This window comes from Equus caballus, chromosome 8 (genome assembly GCF_041296265.1).
Source record: "Equus caballus isolate H_3958 breed thoroughbred chromosome 8, TB-T2T, whole genome shotgun sequence".
Classification (NCBI taxonomy): domain Eukaryota; kingdom Metazoa; phylum Chordata; class Mammalia; order Perissodactyla; family Equidae; genus Equus; species Equus caballus.
Genome location: NC_091691.1, coordinates 65,333,850 through 65,349,197, shown reverse-complemented (window position 1 = coordinate 65,349,197; position 15,348 = coordinate 65,333,850). Strand labels below are relative to the sequence as shown.

Sequence of the window (15,348 nt, the reverse complement as noted above, 5' to 3'; positions counted from 1 at the left end):
CCCTCCAAGGCCCTGTGCACCCTCCTTTCCATCCCAAAAATCCCTCATTATTATTAAAATAGAAAAAAACCTTAAGACTCTAAAGAAACCAGAACCCAGGCATCTTTCACAGAAAAGCATTTGCCTTTCTTTACTTTATGAGCAGGTTTGTTAATTTCAACTCAAATTAAGAATAGATACAGGAATATCTATGGTGATGACCAGCAAGATTAGTAATAGCATCTCACAAGTGGGACATACCATTCACTTTAATGCTTCTCAAAGGTTTTTTAGAGAAATTTAACCTCCTGAATCAAAAACCGCTAACAGAGGCAGCTAGAGTGAGTGGTGACAAGGAAAGAGAGAGGAAAACTTTTTAAGTTTCACTAAAAACTACTAAACCAAGTTCCCAATAAAAAGAGATTCTCTTTACCAAGCTGTAATCAAGAAATTAGTTGACCTAGAGCCAGCCCTGATTGCCTAGTGGTTAAAGTTATGCATGCTCCTCTTCGGCAGCCCGGGCCCAGTTCCCAGGGGCAGAACCACACCACTCATCTGTCAGTAGCCATGCTGTGGCAGCGGCTCACACAGAAGAACTTACAACTATGCACAATCATGTACTAGGGCTTTGGGGTTGGAGAAAAAAGGAGGAAGATTGGCAACAGATATTAACGAAGGGTGAATCTTCCCCCTCCCAAAAAAATTAGTTGATCTTGCTTACTGCTTCTGAGAATTTTTTAATCCCTAAAATAAAATTAACATTAGATTTATTCAGTCACTTCCTGCCAAATGTGACCTTTTATTCTAAAGCAATAACTCTAGGCAGAACACCAGGGGCCCCAGGAAGGGCATCAAAGTACTTGTTCACTAAACAGTGTGACAAAAAATGCATCTTCCTTTGTTTGCAATCACAATCCCCAGCAATACAGATATTTCATGTCTGTATTCAGTGCCGAGGCAACAGGGAAATGCTCTCACAAACCACTAAGCCACATGTGGAATATTACACATTATTTAGAACCATAAAGACAAGAGCTTTAATACCCTGTGTATCCTTTTCAACAAAGTGATTAAATAAACTCAATTGTCTGTAATACATAGACCTAACTCTTCCAGGCTCCAGGATCTCCTGGGGTGCTCACGTTCACCATGTATTATTTGACAAATGCCTGCTTGAAACAGCTCCCTGTCTCTCAGTGAGTGGGGATGCAGAAGAGTGGGACACAGTCACGGAGGCCTATGGGGGGAGGGTATTATCTTTGGCTCTTCAGACAACACAACTGCATCTTGTTTATATATCGCATATGCCCAGATTCAGAAATGCAGACTCACAGAGGTTTTGAAAGTGAGGCAAAGATGGAATCAGTGACCTGATGAGCTTTCAACCCCTTTCAAACTGCTGCAGTGGTTTACCTTCCTGTTTTCAGAGGCAGAGGTTCTTCATGGGAGCCATGCGACCCTGGGTTGAGGGGCTTCTGAGGAGGGCTCAACAACCACCTGGGCACCAGCCCCTTCAGCATGGCTTTGTGGTTGCTAAGAGCCCCTCACCGTGCCTTCCTCTCTGAACACCTTAACTTCTGATGACCTGTGTTGAGTGCCAAGGACCACACTTGTCATTCTGAAGTTCTCTGTAGACAAAGCTTTAAATTTCCATTTGTTTTGGTGACTTCGTAAACTTTTTAAGAAAATGAATTTTTACGTAAGAGGCAAGGAAGTGAGTTGCAGAATAGTTCAGATGTTGAAATGCTACTCTAATTTTTGCTTCAGCATCACAATGGAACAAAACAAAGCACATGGGTAAGTGACATATATGAGGTCATCGCTAACATATCCTGCAATAAAGACTGATGCCTAATTAATCAGGAGTTGCAAAGAGCACATTGTTGGTGCTTCTCACTCCATTAACCAAAAAAGCAAAATGAAAGACAAAGGGCCTGGAGGCTGTTCCCAGTCAGGGTCCTTCTGATGAACCTGAGAAGAGGTTCTGCTGATTCAGAAGGAAACGAGCGAGCCCATGGAGCTGTTTAAGGTCCTAAACCCAGGAGAATAAAAGTTTCCAGTTATAGCATTAAACTCTATTTATTTAGTATTTGAAACATGGTGTACACTTATGAATTTGTATAAACATTTAGTACATCTAAAATCCACAACTGGAAAACAATCTGTGCTTTCTTTTGTGTACAATTTTGGAGTTTACATCTGGATATTTGGTGTTGTGGAGAGACCCAGTCTGTGAATCTAAACAAATTGCCTCATATGACCATAGTAACTGTGACAGAGTGATTTGCTCCTTAAACGGCTGTTCCTTGCACAGAAAAGGTGTCACGCTTTGGAACTAATAAACCAGGTGTCAAGGAAAAAAGAGAAACACAGCTGACACGATGAAGAAAGTATGCGAAGGAGACTCCGGAGATCTGTGTCAATGCACAGTAGGCAACACAAGCCACGCGGTGACACTAGAAACGGGCCTCCCTTCAGAACCTTCGGATGTTCACGTAGAGTCTCCTTGTCCCCCACTGGAGGGGCTGCATCCAGCAGGAGCTTGCACTGCTTGGGCACACATCTTAGGGCAGCCACATGTGTCACAGCTGCAGCTCCGAGGTGCCGACCAGGCCCAGGGCTCTGGCTTCTTCTGGAGTCAGGCCACTCTTCAGGGTCCTTCGCACTGCAGCGGCATGGGCAGATCACAGTCAATGAGAGAAGAAGAGAAGGAGGTATCAGCAGCCAGGCATATGGCAGTCAGCACACCAGACCCCTTTCCCCCAAGGACCCCACAGGAGTCACAGGGCTCACGGACGCTCTGCCCCATCCTGCTCCTGCTGAAGTGCCTGGAAGTCTGTCTGCCAGGGCAGGAAAAATCATGGGGCTGCAAGAGGCTGACTTGAAGGTGGCACAGGTGCTGACGTGGGGATCCAAGCAGAGGGGGGACCTGGTAAGAGGGGAGGAGAGGCCCATCCTTACAAGGTTTCTGAGAAATGGGTGCAAACCGCAAGAGTGTAGGTGCATGTTGAGAGCTCAGCCTCAGACCTGCATAAGGAGTGGATCAGAGCTGGAAAAGTAACTACATAGTATAGGAAAATGTGAGTTCCAATGATGCAAATTAGGTAAGATAACCCCACAAATCCATAGGAGGAGCAACAATGCTGGGGACATATCAAAGAACCCGTGGCCCTGCAGAGCAAGGTGGTACTAGAACCCAGGGCAGGGAGCAGTCAGGATGAGTCTCTCCATGAGCATTGTGGGTCTTAATCTCAACTCATCAAAGGGCCTCCAGAGAGAATAACCAGCGACTCCTTGCAGACTGGTTGCCAAGGAGCAAATTACTAAACTTCTCCTGGGTGGATTTGGTGGATGGTCTCTGTGAAACACACGAGGCTCAAGAAGGCCCAATGACTCCTTCACTGGGGCTTACAACTGGCAGTTTGAAGAGCACTCATATTTAACTGACTTAGAATTAACTTGTGTTTAGCTTGGGCTTATGGGTTTTCCCATTGTTCAGTGTTGATCAATTTCTATGTCAAAATAAAGGCTGGATAGGGTGAACGAGGAGGCAGCTGCCCCTTCCAAGACAGGTCCTTTTATTTGAAAGTTGCCTAATTACATTTCCCTTAATTTATAAATTGTATTTGGCCTACTATGTATGTAAGGTCATACAGAGTTTAGGGTATTTGTTCTGTTTTCAGAAGAGATGTGTTACAGATCTACTTCCATCCTAAATCCTAAATCAACCAGAGTCCCTGAGATGGTCAGGGCAAGGCCTTGATTAAAAACGTGGAGAAAGTAAAGCTCACCCTTCCCATCTTCCCTTGCCAGACCCAATTCCCCACATCCCACCTGTGACCAGGGGGCCTGTATCCTCTGAGGCATCCCCAGAGGCCAGGGCCCCACCTCATGTTTGTAGGCAACATCCCATATTCCATGCCTCCCCATCATCCCCTGGGCAAAAGCCCACTTAGCCTGTGGACAAAGGATCTACAAGACCCATGGCCACGGCAGAATGAGCAGGGGCTAATATCTATTAATAAATGGTTTCTTCTCTCCCAGGAATCAGCACTTTGATCAGAGGTCAACACCTAACCCATCAATTGGTCAATCAACAAATCCTTTCTGGAGAACCTACTGTGTGCTCAGCACTTAACGAATTAAAACACTTATGGAAGACTCACAGACATCAAGTGTGGATTTTTATAGAGACTTAAAGATCTAGGGTGAGGGGCACCCTCAAATCATGCCACCACACATTACTTTATTTCCAAGCCTAGCTCTGGGCCCCAGAGCCACCCACCTGTAACTTTTCCTGCACTAGCTCTCCCTTCCCCCACCCCTGGCCCCTTGGGCTCCAGACTGAGTGTCTGACTTGTCCAGACAATATGTTTGGCTCCAGAGCATTGGCTGGAGGCAGATTACATTCAACTGAGTAATGGAATTTGCTCTATGGGGCAGCAATAAAATACTAGTTTGCAATAACCTTTTATATTCTTTAAATACTCCAAGTGTTTGTTAAAGAAAGATAATTTTAATGGCAAAAAAGTAAGATAAAATATTTCTCATTCTTGACTAGGACTGCCAAGTCCTCTTATCCAAGACATAAACTTCTGCCTGAAGAAGTCCATGCTGCACTAGTCGGGCATCTTAAATTTCATTAGTCGCAGAAGGGGGCATGGTCATATGTCTGTGAACTATAATCTTTGCGCCTTTAGGTAGGCATGATTGGCCAAATGACAAGAGAAGTCTCCACAAACTGCTAGGCATTTTACCCATGAGGGCACTTAAAGATGCTTCTTTAACACTTCTGTTCACACATTTGCTTTAATCCTATAACTGTAGCGTTTGGTTCACATAAATACTTGAATAAGGACCCTCGCACCTTACAACACATGCCATAATCTCGTAATAGTTATGGCTATTGGGCCAGCCTGTCTGGGACAGGCTCAGAGAGCAGAGCAAAGCTTACTGATGCTGCACCAGCTTTGCTGCCTGACTGCACAGAGGCTGCACCCTTGGCCTCAGGGCCTACTCGCAGTTTTAATGCGCCAGACCCCGTGGGACCCTCCCTCACCCCTCCGGCCTGGGCTCAAGTGTTCTCTGTGGGGAAAAGCCAGTACAGGCTAAGGTCCCTTTGCTCTTCAGATGTGTCCCTGAAAAGTAGGTATTCATAGAAAAATCTGCCCCACCGATGGAATCCGACTTTCTGTGGGCCTTTGTGACAATTCAGATAAATTGTCTCATAATAAATATAATACATAATAAAAATAACCCCATAATAAATACATTAACTGCAAAAAAGACCTTAGTTCCTCTGTTAAACAGTCAAAGTCAATTCAAGTTACCACTTGAAAGAAGGTGTGAAATGAAGGTGATTAGTTGAATCAGTCTTGTGCCCTGATTCAAGCCATGCATAGCAAAAACTTCTTTAGAGGTCCATTTGGCCATCTCTCTGCTCATCAGTTCACTCATTCATTCAGCAACCATTACTTGAGACTCTACACTGAGCCAAGTGTTGCCGTCAAGGGGGCAGGCGGCTGACAGGGATGTTGTGTGAGGAGAAAGGCGCAGGGCAGCAGACCCTGCCCAGACAGAGAGCTGGCTCTCACTCAGAAAGTTTCCGGAAAGCAAAAGAGTGCTGAGGACATAAGAGAACGAGGAGACCGGGACACAGAAGCTTGCAGGATGCAGGATGCAGAATGTGTGCAAGAGAAACAAACCTTCCATCAAATAGGGGGTTTCTCAAGTGCTGGGGGAGGAGGGGTGGTTCATGTCTGATAATGTCTGAGTCCCCCACCGCCCTCCCTTCCTGCTTCCCGCGTGAATGCTCTTGCTACAGTGTGGCTGCTCCCCAGCCTGTCACACGCAACTGCCTCCCCTCCCCACAGCTGCTTAACAGAGAACAGACCATGGAAATGTTTATCCCTGTCTGTTCGCAGCTCTTCCACAGACGCCGTGGGTCACTTTGCTGGCACCAGCAGCCACTCTATGCCCCAGGCACTTGACAACTCTCACAACATGGCAGGGAGAACAGTGGGCTCTGACACAGGCGCCCCGCTGCTGTCGACATGCAGCATAGGGGTGACTGGGGACTCAGGGGAGAAAACTAAATTTTTTCCCTTTTTTTTCTCCCCTAGAATTGAAAAAAAAATGTTAATCCTACAAAGTGCTCTCAGGTGACTCTTTGCTAAGGCGAGTTCAAGCTGAGAATAATGGTGATAGCGGCCGCCATTTACTGAGCCCTACTGTGGATTATTTCATTTACTCTTTGTGGAAACCCTATGAGATGGGTGCTGTTATCCCCAGGATGGGAGCAAATGGTGGCATCGAGAGATCAAGTGCCTGGCCCAAGCACACACAGTAAGTGGTAGAAAAGGATCTAAGCCAGGACATTTGAATCATAACCCACCCTGGAAACAGCTGTGCCCTACCAAAGCTGGGCAGGACGTGTTCTGACAAGCTTTCAATCGATGGGAAATGGACCAAGTTTTACTTCCATGTGACAAAAACCCATTTGTGCTCTTTCACCTTTGGGTCATTGTCAGATATTTATTTTTCACACATAATGTCAAACAATTTGGAAATAAGTTGGATTTTTTTTGTAATCCCTAAGATTCTAAAGATTTTCTACCGGATATACTGAGAGCAGTATGTCTAGGATTATAGAGACTAATATCAGAACTTCAAGATGTGTTAAATGTTTGTGTCTCGTGGTTGGGAGGTAATAGCCTTGTGGCTATTCAACACTGTCCATTTATGCACTCCTCGTTTCTCGAGGGACCTGTCTGCTGAGCAGAGAAAAATGGTGGGTCCAGTCATGCCCCTTTGGACTTAAATAGAGGGAATTGTTTAAACGTGTATCGTTCTTAATGATGTAATGTTAGACTTTCTGTGTTGTTTTTTTTTTTTGTGGGGGGCGGGGTCAATGTCAATTAGTTCTTTTGCATATTTCCACTTTCCATCTTTTTTTCACATAAAATCCTGTCCATTAAAACCAGAAGTTTCCCAAATTGCCAGGCATTCTACAAAATAACTGACCAGTACTTTTCAAAAGTGTCAAGGTCATGAAATGTCCTCCACAGATCAGAGGAGACTAAGGAGGCAATGATGGCTCAGTGCAATGTGGGATCCTGGGTAGGATCGTGGAACAGAAAAAAGACATTAGTAGAAAAACTGGAGAAATCTGAATCAAGCCTATAGCTCAGTTAATAGTTATACCCATGTTATTTTTATACCAATATTATGTAATTATTATGTAATTATTTATTACACATGTATTATGTATTACATATGTATTATGTAATTATTTATATATAATATATAATTATATTATGTAACTACTTATTATCTACTTAATACAAATATTTACTATTATAAATATTTATTAAAATATTATGTAATTTTTCTACCAATATTATACCAATGTTAATTTCTTAGCTTTGGTAAATTGTCCTATGGTGTGTAGGTACCAACCTTAGAGGAAGCTGGGGGAAGGATATAAGGCAACTCTCTGTGCTATTTTTGCAACTTTTTTGTAAGTCTAAAATTCTTTTAAAATAAAAAGTAAAAAAAAATAAAACTTGGAACAATAACAAGAAGCCAAGCTTCCCAACCTGGTTGATTTAAACTTGACTTCTTAGACTCAGCTCAGACACACACAACCAAGGTCTCTGGGAGGGGTCCCCATACTGCATTTGAATCTTCCCCAGGAGATGCAGATGGCTAGCCAGGTTTGGGGGCCCTGACTCGAATCACTGCCATCTGACAGACACAAGGAAAGGCAGGCCCTCAGAAGGCGACAACTTGGGGAAGTCTACAGATAAGGAGGGAGGATGGCTCAGGATCCACAGACTCAGAGTTGCCAGCATTATTTCAAGCCCTGGGTGGGACAGAACTGCCTTCCCCCTTCCCAGATGAAGTCCAGCTCATCAGTTCTCTGTCTGGGACATCACAACAATACTAGACGAATACTATGCTGACAACCCAGCCTGCAGTGCCCAGGTGCAAGCCTAGTCAACCAGGATCCTGGGGTAAAAAGAGAGGTAAAGATGAGTCTGGTCTGCAAATTGTAGCAGGCCAAGTGAGGTAGACAGTGGTGGGTGGGGATGGTGGCAGAGTGACCACCAGGTAGGTATGGTTTCTATGTACAGGCTCTCTGTAACTTCAACATGGCAGCCCCTAAGCACCTGCAGGCAGCTTCATTCCCAACAGGTCTGGGTCCCTTGGGCAGCAGTGTGACAGAGCCTGGAATGGAGGGAGGGTGGTGGGAACCTGTCATAGGTGCCTCACTTAACCCTCACAACTGACCTGGGAGGCTGGCACTACTGCCCTCACTGTATCTAAGAAGACTGAGACTCAGTGAGGCTAAATAATTGATGTGAGACAAGTCTCCTCCTCTGTTGTATGAATGTGCAAATTCCCGAGCATGGAAATCTATTCCATTCGAACTTGGCAGCAAAGGCAATGAAATACCACGACCTCCTCCTGTGGGTAAGGAGTTTAGCACTTTCCAAAACACTCTTCCAGGAACCCTCTGCTTTGCCTTCAGAGCAGCTCTCAGAGGCAGGAAGGACAGATTCTTAGATTGCTCTTTTTACTGATCCTCCTTCCTCTTGAACCTCCACTCTGCTCTGGGCCCAACAGGTGCCTGGCCCACAGATAGACACGGAAGAGGACACACAAGCCAGCCTCCTCTTTCAATGTGCCAGTTCCCAGTTCGAGAGGGTGATTTGTCTGAAAACGAAACAACCAGAGAGCCACTCATTGCAGTGAACCACTTCCAAACTCTTCCTGCATTGCCTCTCTAACCCTGAGGCCTCTACCTGAGCTTCTTGCCACATCAGAGTCCTGGCCTCTGGCCCAGCCCTGCTCTGGAGCACAGGGCTGCTCCCATCCTCATGGACTTGGGTGCAAGACCTGTATACCCTTGTTTTGGACCCACCTCCGGGGCTGGGTGATTTGGGGTCTGTTTGTAGTCCTGATAGCACCTGCCCTTGTTCGGGCCTCACTTCTCTCCCCACTTCCCAGACTCTAATTATGGACCCCATCCCATCTCCCGCATCCCCTTCAAAGTTCCATTCCTGTGTCCATCCACCTCTGCCTCAAAAACCCTCCCAAGGCAGAGCAGAGGCTGCGAATGCCTTCCTCACTTACCTGCCTTCCTTTTCAAGGAAAAAGGTCTTGAAACCCACCACAGGCTCTAAGCAGGCCCCAGGGAATCCAAGAGCCACTGTCAGCTCCATCCTGTTCTGGTCACTCTAAGCCTGCAGCCTGGAGGGGGCACTGATGGTGGCACTCCCCCCAAGAGGCACGAGCCCTCAAGCTGGCCCTCTCAAATGCAGCGACTCTCCACCCGGGTTTAGGGCAGAGACTTCTGCTTCTCTCTTGGACATGTTCTCTTTAGCCTCATGTCCTGTGTCCAGGATACCTGGGTCGGCAGCCTCAGCTGTCTTTAGAGGAGGGATCAGTCCAGGTTTAATGAGCTCTAAGAATAATTAGTGCTGAGTAAGTAGTAATGACACTGTTGTTGAGAAGATGAAAGTTTGATTGAGAAATTTTGGTCCTTTCCACTAACATCTTATTTTATTGTATCCCAAGAGCACTAGATGTAATGCGTCTGGCCTACTGCCATTGTTAGCCTGCCCTAGCAAAGAATATAAAATTAGTTCTCAGTAAGGAAGGAAGAACTATTTAAGTAAAATGCAGGGAAATTTTTCTTAATGGGATTAGTGGGAAAATCCCTGGATATTATCAAATGCCGCTTTGGAAAAGTAGAGACAACTGAACTAAGTTGTGTACTGACCAGATCCAGAGCTGAATCTAATATTTTGTGAGGCATATCTCCTGTTTTCCCTAAAACAGATTCCATAATTTTTCAGATTCCATCATCCTTTTTCTCCATGAAATTCTACTTAACAATAACATAGCTACATCCTTCAACATTCTGTAAAAGAAAAAAGATTTTAGTTATATCAAATCAACGTGCAATATGTCACATGCCCTTCGAGAAGGCTGAAGCTTCATGAGACACACAATGAGAAGGGAGTCATGGTGTGAGGAGACGAGGGTCAGGGCGGCAATCAAATCAGTTCTGCCTTCCTTTCCCAGGAGTCCCTGGAATCGGACTTCTGCCTCTTTCCTCTGAGAGACTGTTCTCGTAAAGGTGACCAACCTTACATTCTTAACTAGCTAAGAAATTGGTCAATTACTTGTAGGTCACATCAAGGTGATCACATCTTCACAGAAACATAGCCCTGAGCCCAAAACTCCACAGTCACATCACAAGTGGGGCCCAGACTCCCCCTTGCAGGGAAATTCAGCAGGAAAAGGGGCATCCATCCATCCACCTCAACTGTAACAAGATCTGGGCTCCCCTGAGGAAAAAGGAAAGGCAGACTGAGTCCCTCATCTCCACTCTGTTCTGTGATAGTCTGGGTTAATAGCCACATGTAGGCAGCCAGTTGGACAGAGACTCTCTTCCAAAGATGGGTCCAAGAGAAATGAACATGAGGGAGGGGCCCCCTGTCCTCCCCAGCTACCAGGGCCTGTCCTGCTAAATCACCCTGGTAAGGATACCTCAAATGTTGGCCAGCTTCAGGGTTTTCTAGGGAAGGCCAACATCCAGGAGGCCTAAGAGAACAAATAGCCCCGGGACAAAATACCTGCCCCAATATGATGAAAAGAGAAAACAAAATAAGAAAAAAACAAAGAGCTCAGAGAACATTCTCTCCCAGTCAAATCCACCATCTGGAGAGCCTTAGCTAGAATCTGGGGGAGCACATGAGGTGCATTAGATCAACCATTTCACAGCCTAGAAATCAACAGGACAAGTAAGATACGAAACATTTTACTTAATGAGACCCTGATGGCACCAGCTGGAAAAGCAGAACTGTGCCATGGGAACCTGCAAATATATTAAGATGTCCTCGGCGTGTCCCAACCGGCCGCATATTTCAGGTGTTAGCAGAATATTCAGCACGTGGAGGCTTAGTCACCAGCATAAACCATGAAAGCAGACATTTAATTATCTGGAAGGATTCTCAAGTGGCTTGCAGGTCATAAATTTCTAGGTTACAGGATGGATTCTCTTTGGCTTCCTGCAATAACTGAACTATTATTGTCTCCAGCCAAACGAGTTCTAGCCCAAATATGCTGGTTATTCATTATGCACTTGCCTCATCGCCATCATTAACAATCAAATCAAATACAACATTGTTTCAGAGTGAAGCCCAAACCATGAAGTCATGTTGATTTTGCAAATTGTTTTTTTCATATTCCTTCAACCTCATGTGAAAAGCTGGAGTTTATCATCCCTTTATAACAGAAATCGAAGTAACTTTCCCCATCTTAAATTTCTGTTGATGGTACCCTTACTAATAAATTAAACCTGTTACAGATAAACACTTACATACATACAGTGCTGTACTTGTAGTAACTGCATCACAGGATAAAATGTTTGGCTAAATAAAAAGAATATACGGCTGTTTTACATAAAATTGGAATGGAAATGGTACCACACGAAATTATTTTATGTCAACCACAAAAATAGGCAAAATATCTCTCTAGCTAGATTGAAGAAGAAAATTAACTGCGGCCATATTATTGTTCCCAGTGACATTATGGGTCTATCTAAGAATCTGGTTCTCTCTAGATCAGAGGACAGGGCCAACACTCTTTGCCAACAGAGACATGTAACCTGTAGGAGGAACACATATCCTGGGCCTCTGGGGACCATCCAGGCCACTGTCTCATGTCGTTTCCATTTCTGAGGTTCCTGGTCCAACCCTGCCCACCTTCTGTGAAGGTATTCCCTGGCCTGGCATCCTTTCTCTACCCATCTCCCTTGGTCTGACCTCCCCCCATGCTTTTCCCAGCTCCTCCAAGTGGCAATTCTTGCACTGAGGTTGCCCATTGCAGGAAGACCAGGAGTTAACCCGTGCAAGGTTTCTGCCATTTGATTACCAGTTTATTGAAATAACTAATAGGAGGGCAATAAAGGTCAATAATGGAAGATAAAGACCTCAAAAAGTCTTTCATAATTTCATTTTAAAAAGCTATTTAAGAAATAGATTTCTTATCATGAAAAAGAGCAAGAGAAAAATAAGCAAATGATATGGACAAGCCACACACAAAAGAAATACAAATGGCAAGAGGCGCAACCTTCCTAGTGTGCAGGGAAATCTAAGTGAAAACCACAAGGAAGTACTATCTCACACCCTTCAGAGAGGCAAAAAGCGAAGTGTGGCCTTGGTCTGGAGCAACTGAGATTTGCTAGCAGTGTAGAGAGAATGGATTAGCCCCACCCCTTTGGAGAAGAGTTTGCCACCAAGGATGTGTAAACCTGAGGACCCTGCAATTCCACTCCTGGCCTCATACCCCAGGGCTGCTCCACCTTCTTGTGCATGTGAGTCACCTTCTTATGCACATGAGTCACCAGTGATCTTATTAAATGCAGATTCTGAATCAGTTGCCCTGGGGTGGGAACCATGAATCTGCATTTCAAACCAGCCTCCAGGAGATGCCCATATTGTCTGAGGACCAACTTTGAGTAGCAAGTTCTTACAAAGCCAAGTTCTTATATGGGTGCACCAGGAGACTGGCAAAGAATTCATAGCAGCACTAGGAAATAGCAAAATGTTGGAAAAAATAAATGTACAGGTCTTTGATATTGAGGTTAGAGCCCACAAATATATTCTTGAAGGGCCCTAGACCTCAGGGCCCCACCCCAGAGGCTCCAAAGTAGTTGACCTGGGTGCAGCCGAGGTACCTGAAATTTTTAAAGCTCTGCAGAAGGTTCTAACGTGCAGCTATGATTGAGAAGAAGCTCAAGAAGTTACTAGAAATGTGTACCAAAGACCAACAGCATTGACCTCATCTAGGAGCATGGCAAAAACAGACTTTCAGCCACACATCTAACTGAATGAGAATCATATCCTCCCTCCAGCCCCCAAACTCTGTGGTTTGAGAAACTCTGTCTCTAGTGGAGTTGTCAAGTGTTAGTTTCCTTTCTGGAAAAAAAAAATTCCTATCAGAAACTAAAGCAGATGATAGAAAAGGAGCAGCGTCCAATAGTCTGCAGCAATTTGGTTTAGTGTTCTTTACCCTGGAAACAAGCATGTCAATGGGTCATACAGAACCGTGGGGTCCAGCATATGCAGCCCAGGCCCGAATCACCTCCTGTGTGAATCGTAAGGGTGGCACCACTTGGCGGGAGTCTGAGTTTGAGTTCCTTACTGAACTCCTGCCTACTTGAGGTCACTCTCCTTTCACTTTTGGGAGCCAGGACATAAGGAGGCAAGCAGGCTTCCTTCTTGTGAAAGGTCATAAATCCCTGCCCTGGAGACAGAGCTGGCAAAGACTCCAGCTGTCTCTTTAGTGACCGGCAGCAGGCCAGGGCTTAGGGGATGAGCCCTCTTCCGAAATATGTGAGGGCCTTGGCAAACACAGGCGGACGTCAAAGGAGCCAGAGCACCCTCCTTCTTTACAGAGAATAGTCCCTGTGAGAGTCAGTGTGGCGCCCACAGAGGCGACTCCACACCCATCATTCAGTGGGCAGGAGCAGGTTGTAGGCTCAGACTACATGAGAAAATCAGTCACTTTGATTTAGTTGAATTCTCTATTTGGTAAGATAAGAAAAAAAAAAAACAGGTCAACGTAGCCTAACATTAAATATTTTAAGCATCCTAATGATCATAAAATCACTTACTACCCCTGGTTTTCACCTTCAACGTGTTTGTGGGCAGCAGTGAACCCTGGGGGAACCGGTTTCCAGCTCAGAAAGTGGGCCCTGAGGCAGGGTGAGGGGCAGAAATACAGCCTCAGCAAAGCAGCTGGGGAAGTACTCGGCAACAGGCCCCACCACGCCCCCTCCTGCAGGCCAGAGGCATTTAAGGGCCTTTCAGACCTTCCTGGGGACAAAGTATGACTTGAGGGAGGCCTCGTCAGAAATGGCAAATACACTGGACAGGTGTCCTTCCTCCACAATGGCCAACATTGATCGCCAAGCATGAAACCTTGTTAACAAGCACAGGTAGGCCCTGCAGTCACCACTGACAGCTCACTGGAGCCGGCCTCTGATTCTCTGCCCTACCCAGGTCACAGAGAACGGGAGGGCGGATCCCTGAAGGGTGAGTCCGTCACCCTAACTCCAAGGCACTTACAAGACTTCCGGTTGGCCCGGGAGCGCTTCCTCTCCCGTGGCACCACTCGCTGACTGGGCACTTGGGTGGCCGACTTGACAATGCGGTCCATGATTTCATCAGCCGCATCATCCGTGACGTTAGGCGAGTCATCTGTTCCCATAGTCCATGAACTAGCGGATCCTGAAGAATTAAACAACCAGAGAGTGCAACGAACTCAGAGAGAAGGAAAATACCAAAGAAAATACTGCCACACTGCTCCTCCAGCAGCGGGACTCCATCGGCAAAGGATCAGAGCAGAGGCCAAAGTTAGAGCTTGAGCCTGACAGATCTGGAACGCTCAGCCATCCCCACTACAGGGGCACCACTGTGACCTGTGACCATTACCCTCCAGGCTCTGAACTCCCACAAATCCATAGTTGGGGCACTTATGTCATGCTAGCGTGTAACACAGCTGTATTTTTGTCTCTCACCGTCCTTTAACTTTCAACACCTGGATGTGTTGCCTCCACCTGCCAGGTCACGTGATCACAGGAGGACAGACTCCTCACGCTGCTTTGCACATCACTGGATATCTGAGACATCTGAGATATCCAGTGATGTATCTATCCAGCAATGTCCAGAGACATTTGTCACCTCTCTATCCATGGTCGTATGTGCCTAGTGAAGGTCAACTAACCGTTAACCTCCTACTCAGTTAAATAAAAATCAATGGATTTTGTAACATATAGTTTATCTTTGGATAGTCTAGAAAATCATCTGGAAAATCATAACAGGACTGCACTCCTTAAACAGCAAAGGGGGAGCTGATACAAAATTTCTTTTGGTATATTCATCTGCTCCCTGACCAGACAAAAAGATGTTTATAAGTAACTATATGTTAAGACAGTCCAAGTCCAGCATAAAAGCAACTGCCTATAGACAAGCAAGAGGACAGCAAAAACATGGGTTCCCCAGTTATATTAAACAATTAGAAATGAATGCTACTTCAATGTATCAAGGACTGTGCCTTTGTGATCAGTCAACTTCCTTGTGAAATCTCTTCTATAAGATGAGAAATATGCTTCTGTAAGAAATAACGCACAATGAGCTCAAAATTGTGAATTTCCTCTACCTACACTTTCCTTTGTAATAAGCATACAACTTCAAAGCTTGTAGGTGAGTGTTCTCAAACTGTATGCCTCAGGAACACAGCTACCCCGAGCCTAACATCAGCTGAAGCTGAAGGACAGTGAGTTTTCCCAAA

The 15,348-nt window shown here is 45.4% G+C and overlaps 1 protein-coding gene across 40 annotated transcripts in view; it reads right to left on the bottom strand.

Moving 5' to 3' along the window:
- Positions 1-2,042: 2,042 nt before the first annotated feature.
- The window catches only part of FHOD3 (formin homology 2 domain containing 3), a 455,074-nt gene continuing 441,768 nt past the window's right edge, over positions 2,043-15,348 (bottom strand). For all 40 annotated transcript variants that reach the window (XM_070220968.1, XM_070220943.1, XM_070220944.1 and 37 more), the window contains 2 exons: positions 14,124-14,285; positions 2,043-2,644 (listed from right to left, as the gene is read on the bottom strand). In XM_070220968.1, the coding sequence (XP_070077069.1) occupies positions 2,562-2,644; positions 14,124-14,285 (245 nt within the window). In that variant the 3' untranslated portion in view covers positions 2,043-2,561. The remainder of the gene's footprint in view (positions 2,645-14,123; positions 14,286-15,348) is intronic.